This window comes from Schistocerca serialis, chromosome 4, assembly GCF_023864345.2.
Source record: "Schistocerca serialis cubense isolate TAMUIC-IGC-003099 chromosome 4, iqSchSeri2.2, whole genome shotgun sequence".
NCBI classification, from domain to species: domain Eukaryota; kingdom Metazoa; phylum Arthropoda; class Insecta; order Orthoptera; family Acrididae; genus Schistocerca; species Schistocerca serialis.
Window position 1 is genome coordinate 245,442,335 of NC_064641.1, and position 26,157 is coordinate 245,468,491.

General features: G+C 44.9%; 1 protein-coding gene across 1 annotated transcript in view; it reads right to left on the bottom strand.

Annotated features, from left to right (window-relative positions):
* Positions 1-23,983, bottom strand: part of LOC126474382 (uncharacterized) — a 74,245-nt gene extending 50,262 nt beyond the window's left edge. The window contains exons 1-2 of the mRNA XM_050101850.1: positions 23,809-23,983; positions 10,457-10,677 (exon numbers count right to left, since the gene is read on the bottom strand). Coding sequence (XP_049957807.1) covers positions 10,457-10,677; positions 23,809-23,983 — 396 coding nt within the window. The remainder of the gene's footprint in view (positions 1-10,456; positions 10,678-23,808) is intronic.
* Positions 23,984-26,157: the final 2,174 nt, after the last annotated feature.

Sequence of the window (26,157 nt, forward strand, 5' to 3'; positions counted from 1 at the left end):
TCGTACACTTTGCTCCCGAACTCATTGCCTCCCAGGTGTTGTGCCATTATGAAGGGATGTGACGAAAAGAAAAGGTCGCCATCTGCAAATGTTTTCTGCAGAACTGGATAATACACTCGGTAACTCTGTCAGCACCAAAGCAACGCGAAGGTATCTCCATAAGCAAGGAAGTGCAGGGCGAGCTGGAATTGCAAAGCAACTCATCAGTGATGCAAACGCCCGTAACAGGAGAACGTGGTGCCGAAGCCGTGAAACCTGGGCTATGCAGCAATGGAGGAATGTCTTGTGGTCGGATGACTCTTGTTTATCACTGCTTTCAGTTTTTGGCCGAATTTACGTCCCAAGAGCAGAACTTGGCGTGGGTTCGGTTATGACTTTGGCAGCCATATCGTGGTATTCTACGTGCCCCACGGTTACTCTGCAAGGCTGCATTACTGCCAAGGGCTATGTGGCCCATTTGGTTGATCAGTTGTACACATCTACATCTAAATCCATACTCCGCAAGCCACCTGACGGTGTGTGGCGGAGGGTACCTTGAGTATCTCTATGGGTTCTCCCTTCTATTCCAATCTAGTATTGTTCGTGGAAAAAAAGATTGTCGGTATGCCTCTCTGTGGGCTCTGATCTCTCTGATTTTATCCTCATGGTCTCTTCGCGAGATATACGTAGGAGGGATGACGCTTGACTCCTCGGTGAAGGTATGTTCTCGAAACTTCAACAAAAGCCCGGACCAAGCTACTGAGCGTCTCTCTTGCAGAGTCTTCCACTGGAGTTTATCTATCATCTTCGTAACGCTTTCACAATTACTAAATGATCCTGTAACGAAGCGCGCTGCTCTCCGTTGAATCCTCTCTATTTCTTCTATCAACCCTATCTGGCACAGATCCTACACTGGTGAGCAATTTTCAAGCAGTGGGCGAACAAGTGTACTGTAACCTACTTCCTTTGTTTTCGGATTGCATTTCCTTAGGAATCTTCCAATGAATCTCAGTGTGGCATCCACTTTACCGACGATCATCTTTATATGATCATTCCATTTTAAATCACTCCTAATGGCTACTCCCAGATAATTTATGGAATTAACTGCTTCCAGTTGCTGACCTGCTATATTGTAGCTAAATGATAAGGGATCTTTCTTTCTATGTATTCACAGCACATTACACTTGTCTACATTGAGATTCAATTGCCATTCCCTGGACCATGCGTCAATTCGCTGCAGATCCTTCTGCATTTCAGTACAATTTTCCATTGTTACAACCTCTTGATATACCACAGCATCATCCGCAAAAAGCCTCAGTGAACTTCCAATGTCATCCACAAGGTCATTTATGTATATTGTGAATAGCAACGGTCCTACGACACTCCCCTGTGGCACACCTGAAATCACTCTTACTTCGGAAGACTTCTCTCTACTGAGAATGACGTGCTGCGTTCTGTTATCTAGGAACTCTTCAATTCAACTACACAATTGGTCTGATACTCCACATGCTCTTACTTTTTTCATCAAATGACTGTGGGGAACTGTATCGAACGGCTTGCGGAAGTCATGAAACACGGCATCTACATGGGAACCCGTGTCTATGGCTCTCTGAGTCTCGTGGACGAATAGCGCGAGCTGGGTTTCACACGATCGTCGTTTTCGAAACCCATGCTGATTCCTACAGATCAGATTTCTAGTCTCCAGAAAAGTCATTATACTCGAACATAATACGTGTTCCAATATTCTACAACTGATAGACGTTAGAGATATAGGTCTATAGTTCTGCACATCTGTTCGACGTCCCTTCTTGAAAACGGTGATGACCTGTGCCCTTTTCCAATCCTTTGGAACGCTACGCTCTTCTAGAGACCTCCTTCGCGTACTCTGTGTAAAATCGAACTGGTATCCGATCAGGTCCAGCGGCCTTTCCTCTTTTGAGCGATTTTAATTGTTTCTCTATCCCTCTATCGTCTATTTCGATATCTACCATTTTGTCGTCTGTGCGACAATCTAGAGGAGGAACTACAGTGCAGTACACTGTTTATTACACTATTCTCTAATGGTGTTGCTGTGTTCGAAGACGATATTGCCCCTGTTCGGACTGCTCGCATCGTATAGCACCGGTTGTGTTCACACGAGGATCAATTTTCGTATCTCTTCTGGGCACCACAGTCACTAGACCTCAGTGCTATTGAGTCTTCGTGATCTAATCTGGAGAGAAATCTGCGTCATCGCTCTCCGCCTCCATCATCGTTACCCGAACTTGTCACTATTTTAGAGGAAGATTCCCTTGAAAACCATACAGGATCTGTAGTTATCCATTCCGAAACGATTGGAAGCTGTGTTGACTACCAGTGGTTTGGCTACATCGTATTAAGCATGATAACGTGTCGTGTTTTGCTGTTTCCGTATTTTTGTCCAAGCCTCGTAGAAACTTGCATAAATTTTAATTCACCCATTTAAAATAAAACTTTACGTTGGCCCAACTTGTAAGTTACCAGCTCCTGCGGTTGCCACTAGGAGTCTCCCTGGTGCAGCTAGTTGACTTGTTCGTTACCCAATTTGCGTCAAGTCGAGACCGAGGTGACATACCAGCAAAACGTGTTTTGCGTTCGCCGTTTCGACGGGTGCAATTCTCGATTTTCGTCGAGAGTACCGCACTAAACCTGTGGCTGTTATGGGCGCACAGATCTCGCATAGCATCAGTAGCCTTCAAGGTCCTAATTGCAAAAACATTCCGAAAGTTGCTCTTGTAAAATCAGATGATACGTAAGTTAAAATTACCTCATGTTTCTCTTTACATTTATGTGAAACATGCACTATTGTGAAATCGGATGGTTCTCTTTGGAGCAACGCGTAACTGTGTTTCGACATCGACAAGCAGTGATGAAAGGAGTGTTTGCCACAGGTTCAGAAGGCTACGTTCCTACATCAAGGGCTGTGGAATAAATAATTAAACTATAAAATACATGTATGAATTTATGGGAATAGTTGAATTATTCTGATGACCGGAGCTAGTATGTTGAAACAGGTAGTGTGAAGAATTGACATGTATGTTAAAAAAAAGAGCGAATATTTTCGCATATCGAAATCAGTGGGAAAATTTTAAAGGTATTGAGAAAAATAGAATGAGACAGCTGATACACCACTTTTCATTCAGAGTCTTTTAAATAAACAGGAACGTATTCTAATTTTTTGTGCTTCAATAGGAGCATTTTTCCCCTGGTGTATTTCTTATTCCATTCTTAATTTTTATGTTCTGTTGTCTTTTTATAAAATTATAACAATTACTCTGTAAAATAAAGGTTGTTCAAATGTGAATCATGTTCAAAAGTACATGGTCATGTACCTAGGAACAAATATTTTGTTGCAATTTAAAAACTTTGCAGTAGAGAGAAAACCTTGTCAATACGGTATTTAATACTCTATTTGTAACATTATTGCTCTACTACACACTAACGATCAACGAGATAAATCAAATTGAGCAGAAGTATCGTCAAAAACATGTTACAGGATAAATAAATTTTGAAATAGGAGCTGTAGGGAACTAACACAAACTTCCATTTTCAAGGATGGTAAGATTGTTAAGACATTAAAGAAACTCATTTCTTTCGAAGTATCATATGCTCCACAGTAAGATCTTCGTCTGTTCGAAGGTACAAGAAGGCGCATGACGGACGAGGTATTGATAAACCGTCCACATATCATATAAAATAGTTCTAAAATTATTAACATAGCACTATAAAACATGTTGTTGTTGTGGTCTTCAGTCCAGAGACTGGTTTGATGCAGCTCTCCACGCTACTCTATCCTGTGCAAGCTTTTCATCTCCCAGTACCTACTACAACCTACATCCTTCTGAATCCGTTTAGCGTATTCATCTCTTGGACTTCCTCTACGATTTTTACCCTCCGCGCTGCCCTCCAATGATCCCCGGATGCCTCAGAATATGTCCTACCAACCGATCCCTTCTTCTAGTCAAGTTGTGCCACAAATGTCAATTCTCCCCAATTCTATTCAATACCTCCTCATTAGTTATGTGATCTACCCATCTAACCTTCAGCATTCTTCTGTAGCACCACATTTCGAAAGCTTCTATTCTCTTCTTGTCCAAAATATTTATCGTCCATGTTTCACTTCCATACATCCTCTCTACTTCGACCATCATCAGTTATATTGCTCCCCAAATAGCAAAACTCCTTTACTACTTTAAGTATCTCATTTCCTAATCTAATTCCTTGAGCATCTCCCGATGTAATTTGACTACATTTCATTATCCTAGTTTTGCTTTTGTTGATGTACATCTTATATCCTCCTTTCAAGACACCGTCCATTCCGTTCAGCTGCTCTTCCAGGTCCTTTGCTGTCTTGACAGAATTACAATGTCATCGGCGAACCTCAAAGTTTTTATTTCTTCTCCATGGATTTTAATTCCTACTCCGAATTTTTCTTTCTTTTCCTTTTCTGCTTGCTCAGTATACAGATTGAAAGCATCGGGGATAGGCCACAACCCTGTCTCACTCCCTTTCCAACCACTGCTTCCCTTTCACGCCCCTCGACTTTTATAACAGCCATCTGGTTTCTGTGCAAATTGTAAATAGCCTTTCGCCCCCTGCCATCTTCAGAATTTGAAATAGAATATTCCAGTCAACATTGTCAAAAGCTTTCTCTAAGTCTACAAATGCTAGAAACTTAAGTTTGCCTTTCCTTAATCTATTTTCTAAGATAAGTCGTAGGGTCAATATTGCCTCACGTGTTCCAACATTTCTACGGAATCCAAACTGATCTTCTCCAAGGTTGGCTTCTACCAGTTTTTCCATTCGTCTGTAAAGAATTCGTGTTAGTATTTCGCAGCCGTGACTTATTAAACTGATAGTTGGGTAATTTTCAAATTTATCAACCCCTGCCTTCTTTGGGATTGGGATTATTATATTCTTCTTGAAGTCTGAGGGTATTTCGCCTGTCTCATACATCTTGCTCACCAGATGGTAGAGTTTTGTCAGGGCTGGCTCTCCCAAGGCTATCAGTAGTTCTAATAGAATGCTGTCTACTCCCGGGGCCTTGTTTCGACTTAGGTCTTTCAGTGCTCTGCCAAACTCTTCACGCAGTATGATATCTCCCATTTCATCTTCATCTACATCCTCTTCCATTTCCATAGTATTATCCTCAAGAACATCGCCCTTGTATACACCCTCTATATACTCCTTCCACCTTTCTGCTTTCCCTTCTTTGCTTAGAACTGGGTTTCCATCTGAGCTCTTGATATTCATGCAAGTGGTTCTCTTTTCTCCAAAGGTCTCTATAAAACATAGCACTATAAAATTCTGCAACTGAAGAATTAACTGTATGTACCCAATTGCTTTAATATGCACTGAGGTGTGAAAAGTTATGGGATAGCTCCTGATATCGTTTGGGACCTCCTTCTGCCAGTCGTAGTGCAGAAATTTGACGTGGCATGGACTCAACAAGTCGTTGGAAGGCCCCTGCAGACGTATTGAGACATGCTGCCTCCATAGTCGTCCGTAATTGCGAAAGTGTTGCCGGTGCAACATTTTGTATACGAATTGACCTCTCGATTATGTCCCATAAATGCTCCATGGGATTCATGTCGGGCGATCTAGGTGGCCAAATCCTTCGCTCGAACTGTCCAAAATGGTTTGAAACGAGTGGAGAACAATTATGGCCCGGTGACATGGCGCACCGTCATCGATAAGAATTCAATCGTCCATGTATGGCTGCAAATGGTCTCCAAGTAGCCAAACATAACCATTTCCAGCCAATGATCGATTTATTTGGACGAGAGGACTGAACCCATCCACTGCAAACAAATCCCACACCATTATGAAGCCACCACCAGCTTGCACAGTGCCTTGTTGACAACTTGGGTCCATGGTTTCGTGGGGTCTGCGTTACACTCGAACCCCATCATCAGCTCTTTCCAACTGAAATCTGGACTCATCTGACCAGGTCACGGTTTTTCAGTCGTCTAGGGTCCAACCGATATGGTTGTGAGCCCAGGAGAGGTATTGCAGGCGATGTCGTGCTGTTAGCAAAGGCAGTTGCGTCGGTCATCTGCCGCCATAGTACATTAACGCCAAATTTCGCCATACTGTCCTAACGGATACGTTCGTCGTACGTCCCGCATTGATTTCTGCGGCTATTTCACGCATTGTTGCCTGTCTGTTAGCTCTGACAACTCTACGCAAAGGCCGCTGTTCCAGATCGTTAAGCGAAGGCCGACAGCCACTGCGTTGTCCATGGTCAGAGGTAAGGCCTGAAATTTGTTATTCTCAGCACAGTCGTGATTAGTTCATCTCGGAATATTGAATTCCCTAACGATTTTCGAACTGTAATGTCCCATGCGTCTAGCTCCAACTACCATTCCGCTTTCAGAGTCTTCTAGTTCTTGTCGTGAGGCCATAATCATGTCGGAAACCTTTTCGCATGAATCACTTGAGTACAAACGACAGCTCTATCAATGCACTGCTCTTTTATTCCTTGTGTACGAAATGCAACCATCATCTGTATGTATGTATATCGGTATCCCATCACTTTTTTCACCTCAATATGTTATACATCACTCAAGAATGTAAAGCGGAAATAATTACAAATGCTACACAAAACACAACCTCATGTCTAACAGAAACAAAAACAGTAAAGAAATGGTGGAAACTGCTTATGGTGGTACCTAGTTCGCATTCTTTCATGTGGTTCTAGAATCAGTCACTAGACTGAAGTACTGACCAGAAAACATCATGTGTTCCTAGGCACACTATCCTCTAGATATAACATTCTTTCCTACTGCCGAAATCTCTTGTCGCGATAACGGGAGTGTTACACGTCTCGACAGCACCCCACCCCATTCCACCGTGTTCTCTTGACATGGTACCTAGCGCCTTCTCTCTATTTCTCAGGGTGAAGAAACCTTTGCGTCGCAGGCATTTCAAGAATGACGACGACGTAATTTGGAGGTGGAATGTTTCCTGAACAGCCAAAATACAGACTTCTGCAGTGAAGATCGCTGCCATGTCATCCATTGTTGGGAAATATACGCTGCACTGACGGGTGCCTATGTGGAGAAGGACTGACACCTTCACCAAATTTCATTGTCGCTGCTTGATTTATTAGAGGAGATAATTAAAACTAACGCATTCTTTATGTTACTCGAAGAGAAGGAGGGCGCTAGACGCTACAGTGAAAATATGTCTCTACCCATCTGCTATGAAGTGTATAATACCCAGCAGTCGTGATTTATCGAAATTACGCTTTTCCGGACTGACATCAGGCGAATACTAGGGTAGTTCCTTTCACAAGACTCCGTCCGTATTTGTTTCCCCATCCTCACCCTGCAGGTCTAGTGCTCCTTCCGTACTGACATCCATGTCAAAGGGACGCAAGATCTTGCTATCCGATTCATCTAGGCATTTTCAAAGTGTTAAATGGGAAAAATTCTTATTATTGCAAGAACCGAATTCCTAGTTGCCCTTGCGATGCAGCATACACTGATGATACAAAACTTAATGAAAATCTTAATGGCGTGTTGGTTCACCTCTGCAACCCAATACAGTCGACGCCCTGCGTATTCGGCAAGTTATTGGTAGGCCTCCAGAGGTACGTGGCACCATATGTGAATGCACAGGTCACGCAGTTCCCGTACATTACGAGCTGGTAATTTGTGGGGGCAGAGCTGGTGTGCATTAGTGGTCCACATGTCCAGATGTGATCCACTGGGTTCAGATCAGGTGAATTTGGTGGCCAAAACACCAACATGAGTTCACCGCCATGCTCTTCAAAGAAATGCAGCATGATTGTGGCCTTAGGACACGGCCAGTTGTCTTCTCGAAGATCCCATCGGTGTAGGGGAAGACATCAAATACGTTATCCATAATAATGGTACATAGTCCACAACTGTCGTGGTCCGCACGTAATGTGAATTGACGGTTCTATGGTGTATAGTAATGAGCTTATGTTATTTGCGTCATGCGAAAGGAAAACGATGCTTTTTTTATTGAATGTGCATATGCAACACAGACTCATATGTATCAAACAATGGAAAATCCAGGATGGAATGTAATTTAATTTACCTGCGAAACCAGTCATGTGGTCTACAAGCTAAGCTGCAACCACTGTGCTGCGTTCTATGTAGGCATGACAACCAACAAGGTGTCTGTCCGCATGAATGGCCACCGACAAACTGTGGCCAAGAAACAAGTGGACCACTCTGTTGCTGAACATGATGCCAAACATTATATCCTTCATTTGAATGACTGCTTCACAGCCTGTGCCATATGGATCCTTCCCACCAACACCATCTTTTCTGAAATACACAGGTGGGAACTTCCCCTGCAATACATCCTATGTTCCCGTAATCCTCCTGGCCTCAACCTTCGGCAGTCACTGTCCTCACCCATCCAGCCCCTTCCTTGCTCCCATTCCAACACTATCATTCCACCGTCACACCCAGTCTTTTTCTCTCTTTTTTTATTTATTTTTTATTTTTATCTTTTTTTTGTTTTTCTCTCTCTCCTTTTCCACTAGTTCCTCCACCCTCCTCACCTCTCCCCTGCCCGCTGTCCAACCTACAGCACTTAACTGTCCGCCATCCCCACCATACATCCCTCCCCCTTCTCCCCCCCCCCCCCCAGCCTCCTTTTCCCAAACCAGTCGCCACTCCCATAATGCACTGGTGCTGCTGCTCGCAGTGTGGTTTCAGTTGCTGGAGACTGCAGTCAAGTGTGTGAGTTGCGTTTGCGTGAGTGTGTGTGTATGTGTGTGTATGTTTGTTTATTGTTGACAAAGGGCATTGGCCGTAAGCTTTAAGTGCGAAAATCTTTCTATTGTGCCTATCTGCGACTCATATGTATGTTGTTATGGTTGTGAATGAAAAAAAAATAACAATGCAGCAGAAAGGTTAATTAATATTATTGTAATATTCCAGCTGTGAGTGCCAGCGATGATGTGCTACTGTAATTGAGATAACAACGCTCTTTGCTGTGAAAAAGAGCATCTGTGCCTTTTGTGATTTTGGAGATAAGGAATGGCGATTGGACATTGTTTTTTGGGGGTCAGATACGTAGTTTGCATCTAGATGTAATTTGAAGTGCAGATGAGATACAACTTGTAATCGCAGTTACCAATAATAAAAAATTTATTTTGTGAAAAAGAAGGTAAATATCATCTACGAACCTTTATTCGATGTTCGATCCCCGGACCTTATAAAACGATTGGTGTGTTTTGCAAACCAGTGCATAGTGATTTCTTCACAAATTAACAATAATGGGCAAATTTGCAACGATCGCACTCCAAACGACGCGAAATATTTCGCCGTCTGTTTGTGTGTTAAAGACGTTCCCTAAGCGACCAGTTTGTAAGCAAAAAGATATCATACTGCTACTGTTGTTCAACCTTCTCATTCTGAAAGTATTTCCAGAAAATCTTATGGCGACTGCGAGCACTTTAACTGCCACAAGAGACGGGGTTTTCATCGCGAGTTGTAGCAGTTTTATCCGACTTTGCCTGGCGTTCTCTGAGAGCCAGAGAAACGGAAATCTCCGACCGCCAACTCATCCTATACCTAACCTGTTCTCTCCTTACAGCAGCCATAAAAAAACATATAGGCAATTTTTTTCACAGGTTCTTATATTAGACACCTCAAAATTTTAAAATCTATGCATCTAGGAAAAAAATCAAAGGAGAGTTTAAACGCAGTAGCTGTCTTAACTGTCTCAAAGTCAAAGGTCAAGTTATTTAATTATACCTGTGAAAGCCCAAGTGAATGTCCCCCATGGCATAATACTGCCTCCACCAGACTGCATCTGGGGCGCTTTCCACGTTTCGAGCAGCCATTCGCCAGGATAACGGCGTCTCAAGATACGACCATTGACCTGGTATAACAAGAGTCAATCGTCTGAACACAGTCCAGTCTCGATGACCCCGTATCCACTGCAACCACAGCTGACGAAGTCGTTGGATTGAGCATAATACTCTCTCGTCAGATATGACACAGATCGCCGCCTCTCCTGCATTACAGAGCAGGCATGGTCCGACCTCCACGTTCTGCAATGAAGCGTGGACATCCAACAACCTGTCATCTATTCGTGGTTTCACCATCTTTCAGCCTCTTTCTATAGGTGCTGTCTACCGTAGCACGTGAACAGTCGACCAGCTTTTCCGTTTCCGAAGTGCCCGTTTCCAGATGCCGGACCATAACGGTCTGCCATTTGTCGAAGTCTAATACGTCAGTGGATATCTGGTTTGTGGCCCGTATCATCGCTAGAATGGTTCTCCACTGGTTTCTGCTCTGTTTGTATAGTTTCCTTACCGCATCATGTGCTCGAGGCAGTATTCAGTCTCGCGATGGGCCATAGCCATAATGTTTGAAGCTCATAAATGTATCTCCTAATGTATCAACAAACACACATGTATAGTAGAGTATCTGAGAGGAGCAAGGACTAAACTAGTTGAAGTGTCGCTTACCGGGTAGTGGGGGTGATGGCTCGGGACATGAGGATGCGGCAGCGGCAGGGGCTGGTGGTCAAAGCCCCCATGCACGCTGCCTCCGCCCTCAACACCATACGAGCCATAGGAGCCGCCGACCAGACCGGCGCCACCGTAGCTCACACCTGTTCCCGGGCCACTGACGAAGGAGCCGCCGTGTTCCAGCCCGCCGCTGCCATACGCCCCATAACCGCCAGATGCTGTAACATCAGTACATCGAGTATAGTCAGAGCCAGGTCCATATTCAAATAGTGTACGTTTTGAAAAATGAAGGAACTGTAGGACAACTGCTTAACCCACAATCTATTATTGTTTACACTCGGTTTCGGAACACTTAAAGTTCCATCACCTGGTGTAGAAAAGTGTTCCGGAACTAGTCGTGTACACAATAAAAGATTGTGGACTAAGCGACTGTCCTGTAGTTTCTTCATTTTTCAAAATGGACTTGTACAGTTGCGGCTGCCCCTTAAGAAGAACACTTCGAGCAGTGTGCGTTTGGGACAGCTGCTGTGCTGGGCAGGGCCCTAGTGGAGGTGGTTCACCATTGCTTTCTTCTTGCGAAATAATTGTGTATCTGTATCATGGGGATGACTTGTAGTGCAACTGCAAAAATTACAATTAGTGCCGTATAAATGTTTGTCCCGTTTCACAAATATTGTAAAAGTGGATATAAAAGTGTATGTATGTATGTTCTACATCTCATAAACCACTGGATCGATTTCAACTAAATTAGGTACGCATATTGCTAACTGTCGGAAAAGAACTCTTGTGGGGGTAAGTTCCACCTACCTCACCAACCTCTCAAAAGAATGGAGCTGGAGGTGAAAAGAACGTAGTTCACGGCGCGCGGATAGTCAGGCTATATTCATGAAATATTGGAGAATAAGAGCACCTAATGACTCCCAACAAACTTCACGCACAATTTCAAACATTTACGAGACTTTTTCTCGTTGACACCCTTCACGAAATGATGAAATGAAATGCGCGTATGGCATCGTTGGTCGGGAGGCCCTGTAACGCCGGAAATGCATATCCTCCTATTTCCATCTATTGTATTATAAATTCTTTTCCTTTATTTGTTACCTGAAGATATGACATTTCTGTGTCTTTATATATATATATATATATATATATATATATATATATATACTCCTGGAAATGGAAAAAAGAACACATTGACACCGGTGTGTCAGACCCACCATACTTGCTCCGGACACTGCGAGAGGGCTGTACAAGCAATGATCACACGCACGGCACAGCGGACACACCAGCAACCGCGGTGTTGGCCGTCGAATGGCGCTAGCTGCGCAGCATTTGTGCACCGCCGCCGTCAGTGTCAGCCAGTTTGCCGTGGCATACGGAGCTCCATCGCAGTCTTTAACACTGGTAGCATGCCGCGACAGCGTGGACGTGAACCGTATGTGCAGTTGACGGACTTTGAGCGAGGGCGTATAGTGGGCATGCGGAAGGCCGGGTGGACGTACCGCCGAATTGCTCAACACGTGGGGCGTGAGGTCTCCACAGTACATCGATGTTGTCGCCAGTGGGCGGCGGAAGGTGCACGTGCCCGTCGACCTGGGACCGAACCGCAGCGACGCACGGATGCACGCCAAGACCGTAGGATCCTACGCAGTGCCGTAGGGGACCGCACCGCCACTTCCCAGCAAATTAGGGACACTGTTGCTCCTGGGGTATCGGCGAGGACCATTCGCAACCGTCTCCATGAAGCTGGGCTACGGTCCCGCACACCGTTAGGCCGTCTTCCGCTCACGCCCCAACATCGTGCAGCCCGCCTCCAGTGGTGTCGCGACAGGCGTGAATGGAGGGACGAATGGAGACGTGTCGTCTTCAGCGATGAGAGTCGCTTCTGCCTTGGTGCCAATGATGGTCACATGCGTGTTTGGCGCCTTGCAGGTGAGCGCCACAATCAGGACTGCATACGACCGAGGCACACAGGGCCAACACCCGGCATCATGGTGTGGGGAGCGATCTCCTACACTGGCCGTACACCACTGGTGATCGTCGAGAGGACACTGAATAGTGCACGGTACATCCAAACCGTCATCGAACCCATCGTTCTACCATTCCTAGACCGGCAAGGGAACTTGCTGTTCCAACAGGACAATGCACGTCCGCATGTATCCCGTGCCACCCAACGTGCTCTAGAAGGTGTAAGTCAACTACCCTGGCCAGCAAGATCTCCGGATCTGTCCCCCATTGAGCATGTTTGGGACTGGATGAAGCGTCGTCTCACGCGGTCTGCACGTCCAGCACGAACGCTGGTCCAACTGAGGCGCCAGGTGGAAATGGCATGGCAAGCCGTTCCACAGGACTACATCCAGCATCTCTACGATCGTCTCCATGGGGGAACAGCATTGCTGCGAAAGGTGGATATACACTGTACTAGTGCCGACATTGTGCATGCTCTGTTGCCTGTGTCTATGTGCCTGTGGTTCTGTCAGTGTGATCATGTGATGTATCTGACCCCAGGAATGTGTCAATAAAGTTTCCCCTCCCTGGACAATGAATTCACGGTGTTCTTATTTCAATTTCCAGGAGTGTATCCCGTGCCACCCAACGTGCTCTAGAAGGTGTAAGTCAACTACCCTGGCCAGCAAGATCTCCGGATCTGTCCCCCATTGAGCATGTTTGGGACTGGATGAAGCGTCGTCTCACGCGGTCTGCACGTCCAGCACGAACGCTGGTCCAACTGAGGCGCCAGGTGGAAATGGCATGGCAAGCCGTTCCACAGGACTACATCCAGCATCTCTACGATCGTCTCCATGGGGGAACAGCAGCCTGCATTGCTGCGAAAGGTGGATATACACTGTACTAGTGCCGACATTGTGCATGCTCTGTTGCCTGTGTCTATATGCCTGTGGTTCTGTCAGTGTGATCATGTGATGTATCTGACCCCAGGAATGTGTCAATAAAGTTTCCCCTCCCTGGACAATGAATTCACGGTGTTCTTATTTCAATTTCCAGGAGTGTATATATATGTCGATGTATAATTGGTTTGCTTTGTAAATATTTGTATTTTTACGCTGGGTCTTGCCTAGGGAAAGCTATGCTATCGAGCGATTACATCGATAGGTCGTGTGGAGAACCAAAGTGTTTAGGATCTTTGGTAGTGTTAACTCTGTCGCGTGGAGCGCGGGCAGAAGGGGAGTCTGGCTGGAGTAGGGCGGTGGAGGAGGTGTGTTGTGTGACGCTCCCGCGAGTTGCCGCGCTTTCGGGGTTTGGCAGCATGTAATTGCGCTCGACTTGCTATGACAGTTTCTGACACGGTGTCGCGGACGGGAAGCATTAGCTGGCGCACATCAAGAGCCCGTTTCGCCTGGTGACCATGTCGAGAAGAAGTCGCGCCAACATCCAGCTTCTGCAACAGCTACGGCCGACAATGAGTGATTGTCGCCACCTCCTCCATCGACGACTTCAAACCTTCAATCAACCAACAAGGAAGACTGAAAGCACGTAAAGTTTTAGAACTGTATGGCAGACCTCAGCTTTTCAAACTATTCCATTATTTTAGTGAAAATACAGCAACTTAGCATGAACCTTTGTTGTTCATTGTTCCAATTGCATTACCATGCAGGGTCCCTTCCTTTTCCGGAATGAACCCTAGTGTCGTTGAAATTCAAATGCCAGCATTAAAGTAATATCATTCGATTTCACTGCTTTAATTTCAAAGTTGAGTTATGGTATTCATAGCTGGCTACAATATTTAGATTACACAAGCACAAATTAAGAGTGCGAGTTTTGTTACCATATTTTAGCTTACCTGTGACTGCAGCTCTGCTTTGAACGTACTAAATTTTACTATTGTTAATTGTTCAGAATCATTTAATTCAAGTTCAAAGTTAAATCTCTTATTTCTAAATTGCGTAGATTCAAGTAGCTTTTGAAATGGTTGTTGAGGTAGCCCAAGACTAACCTTATTTTATTGAATTTCGTAGTGCTTCAGAAGCAAAGTTCTCTATTAAATTCAATCACTAAATTAACTTTCAATTTTCCGGTTTTATTAATTCTTTTGCTAAATTAAGTCAGAGTGTAGCGAAATTTATTACTTCTGAAAAACATTCAGTTTTCACACAACACGTGTCAACCTTCAGTTGCCACGCTTTTAGTGCTAATTATATGTGCATTAATCTTTCATTTTCAGTCATTATAGTAGTTGTCCATAGGACTGGCGACCGTAATTTCTCCAAATCTCAAATATATAATTAACATCAATTAATTGTTAACGTAACGACCGCACATTTACTCTCTTTATTAAATTTACCCTTTTCTCAAAATTCATTTCCACCAATTTCATTTGCATTTTTCCTTTCATTTAGATGTATCCCTTTCCTCCCTCTTTACTGACAGATTAACTTCGGTGACGATTGCTTTTCCCAAATTTCCATTAGGTACACGCGGTTTAATTTTTCACTGTCATTAAGGTCGATAAGTGAGGGGGAGGTTACAGCCCCATCTGGGGAAGGTCGGCCGCCAAGTGCAAGTCTTATTTGAGTCGACGCGACATTGGGGGACTTGGGCGCCGGTGATGAGGATGAAATGATGATGGAGACAACACAAAACCCAGTCCCCGAGCGGAGAAAATCTCCAACCCGATCGGAAATCGAACCCGGGCCGTTTGCATGTGAGGCGAGCACGTTACCACCCAGCTAAGCTGGCGGAAATGTGACGATGAAAGGAAAAACAAAATTATCGCTTACTACATACTCGCTGGTTATACAGCAAAACTGTTCTATCAGGCATGACGTTTTAATTTATTACTTCTTTACCACTAACTCCATTCGGAAAAATATTTGCAGACGGTATTCATATATACCACGGACTGTATTCATGCCATATTAGAGAATGAGAGAACTTAGTGGCTTGCAACAAACTTCACACATAATTTCAAACATTTACGAGACTTTTTATCTTTGACATCCTCTACAAAATGATGAAAGGAAAGAAATATTGCTAAATATATTTTCACTGTTCACGCAGTAAAACTGCTGCACCAGGCATGACGTTTTAATTTATTACTGTTGGACACACATACATACAGACATGCATACATGTATACATACGCACACTACTACAGTCGAGTTAATTTAAGGAAATCCTTGACATCTGACAGGATTTTTCACAGGTTTTAACTGCGAAGCGTGAATGGCTCTATGCGAAAACGATAGCCATCTATAGAGCTACGAAGGGGCGTTGCCATAGAGACGTTTATAAAATCGCGTTGTAGACACGCGAGGCAGCTGCACGCAATATACAGGAACTGCCCGGGATCGTGTTCCTTAATATGGTTACTGTACTTATGCGTTTATACCTAACGCATATTTCTTGTATGACCGTTTCACAATTTGAAAGGTGTCTTCACGAATACATTGCAAAGAATTTTTTTCGATGCTTCACTACAAGCACTGTTCACTTTTTGTTTTCGTTCCTAATGGAAAACTGGCATCATGAATCCCCGAGCAACGCTGGGTTTGTCAGCTAGTAATCAAATACGTTCAGACATCCTCGGGGGCAGTTTGGCGTTCCTCGATTGCCGCTGCATTATCGCCGTGCTGCCGGAAAGCTCGCTGTTGCTTCCTGGGTGACAGCATAGCTCTAACAACATTCTGAGACAGTTGTAACACCTTAGACTCTCTCCCTTTCCGGTAGTTCGTTGGCCTCTCAGCAGTCCTGTTATTCAAAAACCTGGGAAGTAGATTGCGTACTCAGACATTAAAAAGTAGGCCATGACGGTCGATATAAGCGATTTGTCCCTCCTCTGGTGCAAGGACTTCTGGACCGCTCGAAGAGATTCTTTCCATGTCATTGCACATGCTGCAACGAGGCGACGTTTTAAATCTTCTTGGATCGTCAGAACTTCTGAAGAGACTTCAACTTTGAGTTTACCCCAGAATAAAAGTCGACTGGAGTCAAGTGAGGCGACCGTGTAGGCGAACTTATTTTGCCTTTATGTCCTATTCAGAGACCAAGAAAGGGCTGGGTGAGCTCTTTGCCAGCCACAAGCGAGTAGTGAGCCGGGCACCCTTCACCCATCGAACTGGTACCACAACCACGTACATCAAGTATTTCAAGTAGTACTTCCTCTAGGATAGCCGGTAGCACTTCGGTAAAAAAAATTGTGCCTCTCTTTTAGCCACTAAAGTTTCTCCAAAGAAGTAATGACCAGTTGCGTAGTCTCCAACAACCCTGTGCCAAACATTCAGAATACACTGGCTGTGGTGTTCAAACTCCTCAGCTAGTGTGGATTCTTAGCAGCCCATTAACGCATATTTCTTATATTTAGCTTTCCATGATTTTCGTCGCTAAACAGAAAGAACCTATTGTCCTGATGTCATATCAGAACCGAGCGACAGAATTTCGTGCATCTTCTGTAGTTACGATGGTTAAGCCCCTGGTGAAGTGACCCGTGACACGGACAGAAGCAGTCTAAGTGCAAAATGCAACAACGATGGCCTGATTTTGTCCAGAATCACTCGCCGATTCTCTGGAGCTAGCATATGGTATGAGCAATAACTGCCGTAACGACTATTTTCTTCGCTCCGCTCGTTACAGGCTTTCTCCTTAGCCTCAACATTGTGTTCCAGTGCTCTTCCAATAACAATTTCCAGAACGTTCGATGAATTGACACCATCTGTCGGGATGTCTTTTTGCGTACAACTCAACTGTTCTCTTGGCGTTTCGTTTGCGTCCTCCATAAAGGAGTAGCATGTCTAGTTTCTCTTATTTTATTTTATTTTTTTTTTCAAATTAACCAGCAATCGACACACGTGAACGATACAGACAGCTCAATTTTCTCTGTGTACCTTTTATGCCGGTATCAGGGTGGAGGGGCACTCTGTTTCCTCCTTATCCGTCGTGACGTATTTCCTTATTTAGGTATGAAATGACGAACTTCTGCATAAGCTGGCAATCGGTTTCATCATAAAAATAATTAAATCCCATGTTTTAAATGGTGTACTTACTATGAAACTAGCAACCGGTTTTTAAAGAGTGAAGCGCTGTTGAATTCGTCTCTTTCCGAATAGCGAAACTAGCAGCAGAAATTATCTAAGTTCCACTTGAAAATGTGATATTGATACCGACATCTCCTTAATAAATACGGCTATGAAAAAAGATGATACGTCGTTTAGAGAGGAGTTTCTCACATCTCAACTGGTTGAAAACAAAATTACGCTTATCTTAAGCGATTGCAGAAATATTCTGAGGTGAACAGCTTAGCTATATCGCCTTGTATATACAGATCTAACACTCTCTACTGAAGTCCCGCGACGAGGCATACAAATCAGTCATCTACATGTCCAAGACGGTTAAAATAAGGCCCACTGATGTGTACTCTTTTTTCGAGCCAGTTCAGTAATTTTAAAACAAATCTTCCAAGATCTTGTGCAGAATATCTCCCTGTATATTGGGCGTGAAAAGTAGGTGAAAATGTTAACGCCCGGAGTGAATTAATGAATTCGACCAAGAGGAGGTAGCAACGCCTACCACTGTGGTTACAACAGAAGATAAATTTCATGCATTATCTGACGGTAGTGAGCTCTGGTTGGAACCAGCACGCAGAAATCGATGCAACTATGCACAGCTAGAACGCTGTTCGAATTATTGTTCATTCTATAGCAATGAAACAGACGAAGGTGAATGGGACCCACAGAGATTATCCTACATGTTGTGGTTAATATTCACCGTTAGTCATGGTCCCGCAAATTAATAACCACCCTGAATTGTGCATTTTAATGGGAAAGATTCGTCACTTGTGCTCCGAATTGAAAAGTCACTGCAGTCTGGTTCTCTATTTGACAGTAGGTTCTAACAGAACAACTCACGCACTTCTGGCTCGTTTAACATGCTGCAACACGGTTAAAAATGGTTCAAATGGCTCTGAGCACTATGGGACTTAACTTCTGAGGCCATCAGTCCCCTAGAACTTAGAACTAATTAAACCTAACTAACCTAAGGACATCACACATATCCATGCCCGAGGCAGGATTCGAACCTGCGACCGTAGCGGTCGCGTGGGTCCAGACTGTAGCGCCTAGAACCGCAACACAGTTAAACTTCACTAGTTTTAATATTCTAGTATTTTATACTTGATGATGATGGGCAGTTCAGCTAATGTAATTTTAATGAAGCTGACATCGGGTGTAGAAGACTACGAATTTATACAGGATTATTCAGCTTCCACTACCGCTGTCGTTTCATGCAACCGCAACGTTGCAGCTGGCCTTCATGAACCACGTGCGAGATCCTCATATTCTGTCACTCGCTACGCACAAACTCTCAGTTCTTCAGAAAAAATGAAGAGGACCTTTTGGAGGAAATTTGACGTTGTTAACTTTTGTACTAGGATACTTTTCCGCTAGAGGCCAACGTTTCCGGGTAATTCAGGAAACACGTGCAAAAGTGACCTTCAAACTTATTTCTACCCCACATTCAACCCCCACCAGTCAGGATTTCTACTACGTTGTTCGCGGCACTCCCTGCTACAACTGTACAAAAATTTTCGGCTGCAGAAACTATTCCCGTTATTCGATCCTTTTGGTCTTTATTGATTGAGCTATTAAGCCACCAGTATAGTTGGCTGCTTCGTTAACATTATTAATTTTAATGTGCCAGTGAGTGTAATGAATGAAAGAACCACTTTTGTAAACGTTATGCTAAAACTAATTACGTTGCCAGTTCGCTCGAGACTTAACCCTTGCAAGCGCAGTAATTTCGTAGTCAGAAGGTCTTCCAAATAAAATTAAGTAATTGTTTATATTATGCTGTTAAAATTGGCAGAATTTTTAGATACAATTTACACAAACGTCAATTTTACATTTTCTAAGTGCTCGACTATGCCGGTGACATAATAAAAGCAGACAATGAAGACTAAACAGGTCGAACGTGGGAAATAATTCGCGCAGTCGCAAATATTAGTACAGTCATTGGAGGGAGTGCCGTGAACAACATACTAGAAATCCTGACCGGTGGGGACTGAAGGTGGGAGTGGAGGTGCGTTTGAAGGTCACTTGTCACTTTTGCACGTTTATCTTGAATAGCTCGAAATCTATGGCCTCTCGCGAGTTTTGAATTTTACCATATTTTATTTATTTGGTTCGCTTTAAACGTTTCCGTCCACTGAATTCACGTAAGAACGAATTCTACATGGTGCATTTAACTCGAATGTAAACAATAATGTGTCGACAACGGATAAAGATTATAGGATAAAAAAATTCGTTGTTACTTTATCTATTTCTCTTCCTTCGTACAAAATTTGAACTGGTTCGTACAAGTTTAAAGTATAGAAGTTGCACGCTTCAAAAACCTCTCAGAAAAATGCGTTTTATGCACGTAAAATCCAAACTAAGCGAGATTTTTTTAAACAGTTATGAGTTATCTTAGACCAAAGTCCGATACACAGTTGGACCAAATATGAACTCTCAGTCTCACCCCAATCCGTAGTTATTTAAGGGCGACTGTTATCGCATGTAAAATCCGAACGAGAGTGACTGTTTTTGCACTCAAAATGAGAACAATGTACATACACATAGTGCTGTTAGCTGAACACAGCAAAAGAAATTAATCAATTCGCACCATTTACATGGGTGCCAGCTCCGGTTGGTCGTTCAAACCTTGCTTAAAATACTGTAATACAGCTACAGTAAAACAAATGTTCGAACGGCTGTAGAAATGGCCGCTGGTCCGGGCCAAACCAAAAACTTTTTGCTTCGTCTTCCTTGCTCAGAAGCTGAGTACCAAGACCCCTACAAACTGCGATTCTACACGCAGCCTTTTCAGGCATATTTGTTACAGCGCTTCCGCGCTGAGACTATTATAAATAACTGCGCAATCTGTGAGAAGTCTGAGGATAGCATTAATATTGTCTTTAAGGTCAGTAATATGCAATATGAACCGTACTGGTCCCTACACACATCTCTGGAACACAACTGAAGTTACTGTTACACGTGTCGATGATTTTCCATCCAAGGGAACATTACGTGTATTCCACGAAATCCTCAGTTCAGTTACAAATTTCGCCTTATATCCGACTTGACCGTGCTTTCGATAGCTCGAGGTGCGCAGATATTCATGGGCGCTTGCAGAATATCTACGGAGGCCTGGCGGTAAACAAAAGCACGGTGAGTTGGTGGGGAATGAAACATGGTTTCATAACTTCGAAACGTAAAGAAAACGGCAATCCATGGAGTGAGGCTGCATGACGTCTCTTCGGAAAAAAAAGTTCAAAGCCGCATCCTTAGCCGGTAAAGTCGTGGCGATTCTCTTCTAGGACTCTGAAGCGGCTATTCTGTTTGATGTCCTCCCTCAAGTTGCAACAATTATCTCTGAAGTATATTGTGACTCCTTCAGGAAATTGAAGAAACGACTTCAACGTGTTCACCGCCAAAAAATGCAAACGAAATTTTCCTTCTACATCTACATCTACAACTACATTTATAATCCGCAAGCCACCCAACGGTGTGTGGCGGAGGGCACTTAACGTACCACTGTCATTACCTCCCTTTCCTGTTACAGTCGCAGGAAGAACGGCTGCCGGAAAGCCTCCGTGCGCGCTCCAATCTCTCTAACTTTACACTCGTGATCTCCTCGGGAGGTATAAGTAGGGGGAAGCAATATATTCGATACCTCATCCAGAATCGCACCCTCTCGAAACCTGGACAGCAAGCTACACCGCGATGCAGAGCGCCTCTCTTGCAGAGTCTGCCACTTGAGTTTGCTAAACATCTCTGTAACGCTATCACGCTTACCAAATAACCCTGCGACGAAACGCGCCGCTCTTCTTTGGATCTTCTCTATCTCCTCCGTCAACCCGACCTGGTACGGATCCCACACTGATGGGTAATACTCAAGTATAGGTCGAACGAGTGTTTTGTAAGCTAACTCCTACATTTCTAAGGACTCTCCCTATGAATCTCAACCTGGCACCCGCCTAACCAACAATTAATTTTATATGATTATTCCACTTCAAATCGTTCCGTACGCATACTCCCAGATATTTTACAGAAGTAACTGCAACCAGTGTTTGTTCCGCTACCATATAATCATACAATAAAGGATCCTTCTTCTCTATGACAACGCAAGGCCTCACACGAGTCAGAGCTCACAAAATTTCACTGCACCGTTCTTCATCACACTCCCTACAGTTCGTATCTCACACCTTCTAAATTCCAGCTCTTTGCTCCAATGAAGAATGCACTCCACGGGAGTCAAATGGTTGAAATGGCTCTGAGCACTATGGGACTTAACTGGTGAGGTCATCAGTCCCCTAGAACTTAGAACTACTTAAACCTAACTAACCTAAGGACATCACACACACCCATGCCCGAGGCAGGATTCAAACCTGCAACAGTAGCGGTCGCGCGGCTCCAGACTGTAGCGCCTAGAACCTCTCGGCCACACTGGCCGGCCCCGGGAGTCAGTACGTGGCTGATGGGAAGGTTATTGATGCGGTAAGACTTTGGCTCCGACGTCGACCAGCACAGTGGTACCATTCCGGTATACTGGCCCTTCCAGTAAATGTAAATGTCGTGTGACTAGGGCCTCCCGTCGGGTGGACCGTTCGCCGGGTGCAAGTCTTTCGATTTGACGCCACTTCGCCGACTTGCACGTCGATGGGGATGAAATGATTATGATTAGGACAACACAACACCTAGTTTCTGAGCGGAGAAAATCTCCGACCCAGCCTGGAATCGAAACCGGGCCCTTAGGATTGACATTCTGTTGCGCTGACCACTCAGGTACCGGGGGTGGACACGAAGTAGATGAAGTTAAGGTATTCTCCTACGTAAGCAGCAAAATCGCCCATGATGGTTGGAGCAAGGAGGACATCAAAAGCAAACTAGCACTGCCAAAAAGGGAATTCCTGACCAAGAGAAGTCTATTGGTATCAAACATAGGCCTTAATTTGAGGAAGAAATTTCTGAGAATGTACTTTTGGACCAGAGCATTGTATGGTAGTGAAACATAGACTGTGGGAAAACCGGGACAGAAGAAAATCGAAGCATTTGAGTTGTGGTGCTACGGACGAATGTTGAAAATTAGACTGGAGAAGCCATTGGTTAATCAGGAGGTAAAATGACTTAGGCGGATTCGGAGGGATTTCTGGAATGCAGGATAGAAGGCGACGAAAGCGGTATCATCAGCGTACTGAAGGAGGTGGACTGGTGGAGGTGGTTTGGGGATATCAGCTACGTAAAAGGGAGGAGAGGAGAGGAAAGGAGAGAGGATGGAGCCTTGGGGCACGCCTACAGTGGGAAGGAAGGTGGGGGAAATGGCTCTGAGCACTATGCGACTTAACTTCTGAGGTCATCAGTCGCCTAGAACTTAGAACTACTTAAACCTAACTAACCTAAGGACATCACACACATCCATGCCCGAGGCAGGATTCGAACCTGCGACCGTAGCGGTCGCTCGGCTCCAGACTGTAGCGCCTAGAACCGCACAGCCACTCCGGCCGGCGAAGGTGGGGGAGTTGTTGTTAACTGTGACAGTGGATGGGTGATTAGAGGGAAACAATCTAATAAGATTCACATAATTAATTGGAAGTGTGTAAGTTGGGTCTTCGAAAAGGAGTCCGGAATGCCATACATGGTCGTAGGCATACTCAATGTCGAGGGAGACAAAAATAACAGATTTATGGCTGTTGATCTGGTAGGATAGGAGATGGGTGATGTGCAGGATCTGGTCATCAGAGGAGAAGGTGGGATGAAAACCACACTGGTTAATGGGAAGGAGGTGGTGTTGGTTCAGGTGTTGATGAATGTATCAGACAAGTTTCGAAGACCTTGCTGAACTCTGAGGTGTGACAGATGGAGCTGTAGGAGGAGCCATCAATAGGGGTTTGCTCTGTTTGAGGAAAAATAGGATTTTGAACGTTTCCCACAGTTCAGTATAGTAACATGTAGCGAGGACAGTGGTGTAAAGGGTTGCAATGGTAACTAAAAAGCAGACAGGGCATTCTTTGAGGTGTCAATAGGTAATGTGCTCATAGCCAGGGACTGTGCTGCGTTTTCTGTGAAGTACTTGTCTTGTCTCATGTGCTTGATTCAGGAGTTTAATTCTCTTTGTGGGAATCGAACCCGGTCCCCTTAAGTAAGGTGGCGTAAGGCCGTCGCGTTGAACGGAGATTATGTTGAGAATCAGGGTTTTGTAACAAAAGAGTGGGGAATAGTATGGTATATTGAATTAACCCAACCTGCTTTCAGGAAAAAGAGTTGCATTGCTTATTGAACATCTCTGAATGTGTTCATTAGAATCTTGCCAACAGAACACTTCGTTGTTCCACACTCGGACCAGTCTACTGAAATGCCACGTACCTGGGAAGGCGGAAGCGCTCCTGTGTGAGGAGGGGAGCTGCTGCAGTTGGTCCTCGGCAGCCGGGGGTTCGCTCGCGGAGTCGTTGGCTGCCGCGCCGGCCACGATGGCGCGCGCGGGGCTCGAAGCTAGAAGTGCCACTAGCAGCAGCGCCGCCGGCAGCTTCCCAGCAGCCATGGTGCAGCAGAAGCGCTCCCGCGGCGGCAGGTGGCCCTATATACACGACGGACACTCTCTCTGCCGCGACAAACAGAGCGGCACCGGCCGCCACAATGCACAATGGCAGACGAGGCGCTCGCGAGACGCACGGCACGACGCCGGCCGCTGTGGCCACGCGCTTCCGTGTTCCGCAATCTGCTGTCCTCGGTCTCCGTCACTCACCGCACCTAACTGTACCTGGTACTTCCATGTACCTCTCTTTTCTACTAATTTATTTTATTTAACTTTGTGATCATGATTACTTCCTGTCATCGCCGTTCTCAGTTAACCTACGAGAGGTAATCAGAAAACTTTAATTATCGTCTCGAAAATCATGCAGCAAACATGAAACTTGGTGTTAGTCCTTTCATACAGGGTGATTCCGTGATGGTGGTACAGACTTTCGGGAATGATGAAGAAGGGTAAATTATTTGAGGTAACGGACCCTAGTACGGCAACGATGGCTCTGAGCACTAAGGGACTTAACATCTGAGGTCATCAGTCCCCTAGACTTAGAACTACTTGTACCTAACTAACCTAATGACATCACGCACATCCATGCCCGAGGCAGGATTCGAACCTGCGACCATAGCAGTCGCGCGGTACCGTACTGAAGCGCCCACAACCGCTCGAACACAGAGGCTAGCAGTACGGCACGTACCAAGTCGAAAGGTACACGACAAAAACTACGCTACTGGCCATTAAAATTGCTACACCACGAAATTTAACCGACAGGAAGAAGATGCTGTGATATGCAAATGATTAGCTTATCAGAGCATTCACACAAAGTTGGCGCCGGTGGCGACACCTACAACGTGCTCACATGAGGAAATTTTCCAACCGATTTCTCATACACAAACAGCAGTTGACCGCCGTTGCCTGGTGAAACGTCGTTGTGATACCTCGTGTAAGGAGTAAAAATGCGTACCATCACGTTTCCGACTTTGATAGAGGTAGAATTGTAGCCTATCGCGATTGCGGTTTATCGTATCGCGACATTGCTGCTCGCGTTGGTCGAGATCCAATGACTGTTAGCAGAATATGGAAAAGTGGGTTCACGAGGGTAATACGGAACGTCGTGCTGGATCCCAACGGCCTCGTATCACTAGCAGTCGAGATGAGGCATCTTTTCCGCATGGCTGTAACGGATCGTGCAGCCACGTCTCGATCCCTGAGTCAACAGATGGGGACGTTCGCAAGACAACAACCATCTGCACGAACAGTTCGACGACGTTTGCAGCAGCATGGACTATCAGCTCGGAGACCATGACTGCGGTTACCCTTGACGCTGCATCACAGACAGGAGCGCCTGCAATGGTGTACTCAGCGACGAACCTCGGCGCACGAATTTTTTCGGATGAATCCAGTTTCTGTTTACAGCATCATAATGGTCACATCCGTGTTTGGCGTCATCGCGGTAAACGCACATTGGAAGCGTGTATTCGTCATCCCCATACTGGGGTATCGCCGGCCGTGATGCTATGGGGTGCCATTGGTTACACGTCTCGGTCACCTCTTGTTCGAACTGACGGCACTTTGAACAGTAGATGTTACATTTCTGATGTGTTACGACCCGTGGCTCTACCCTTCATTCGATCCCTGCGAAACCCTACATTTCAACAGGATAATGCACGACCGCATGTTGCAGGTCCTGTACGGGCCTTTCTGGATACAGAAAATGTTCGACTGCTGCCCTGGCCAGCACATTCTCCAGATCTCTCACCAATTGAAAACGTCTGGTCAATGGTGGCCGAGCAACTGGCTTGTCACTATACGCCAGTCACTACTCTTGATGAACTGTGGTATCGTGTTGAAGCTGCATGCGCAGCTGTATCTGTACACGCCATCCAAGCTCTATTTGACTCAATGCCAGGGCGTATCAAGGCTGTTATTACGGCCAGAAGTGATTGTTCTGGGTACTGATTTCTCAGGATCTAAGCACCCGTATTGCGTGAAAATGTAATCGCATGTCAGTTCTAGTATAATATATATGTGCAATGAATACCCGTTTATCATGTGCGTTACTTATTGGTGTAGCAGTTTTAATGGCCAGTAGTGTAGTTATGCTCCTCTTTAGCCTCGTGCAGCACTCAAACAGAGGACTCCAACTTCGGAACCCTGATTATGACTTACATAATTATCGCTTAATACTC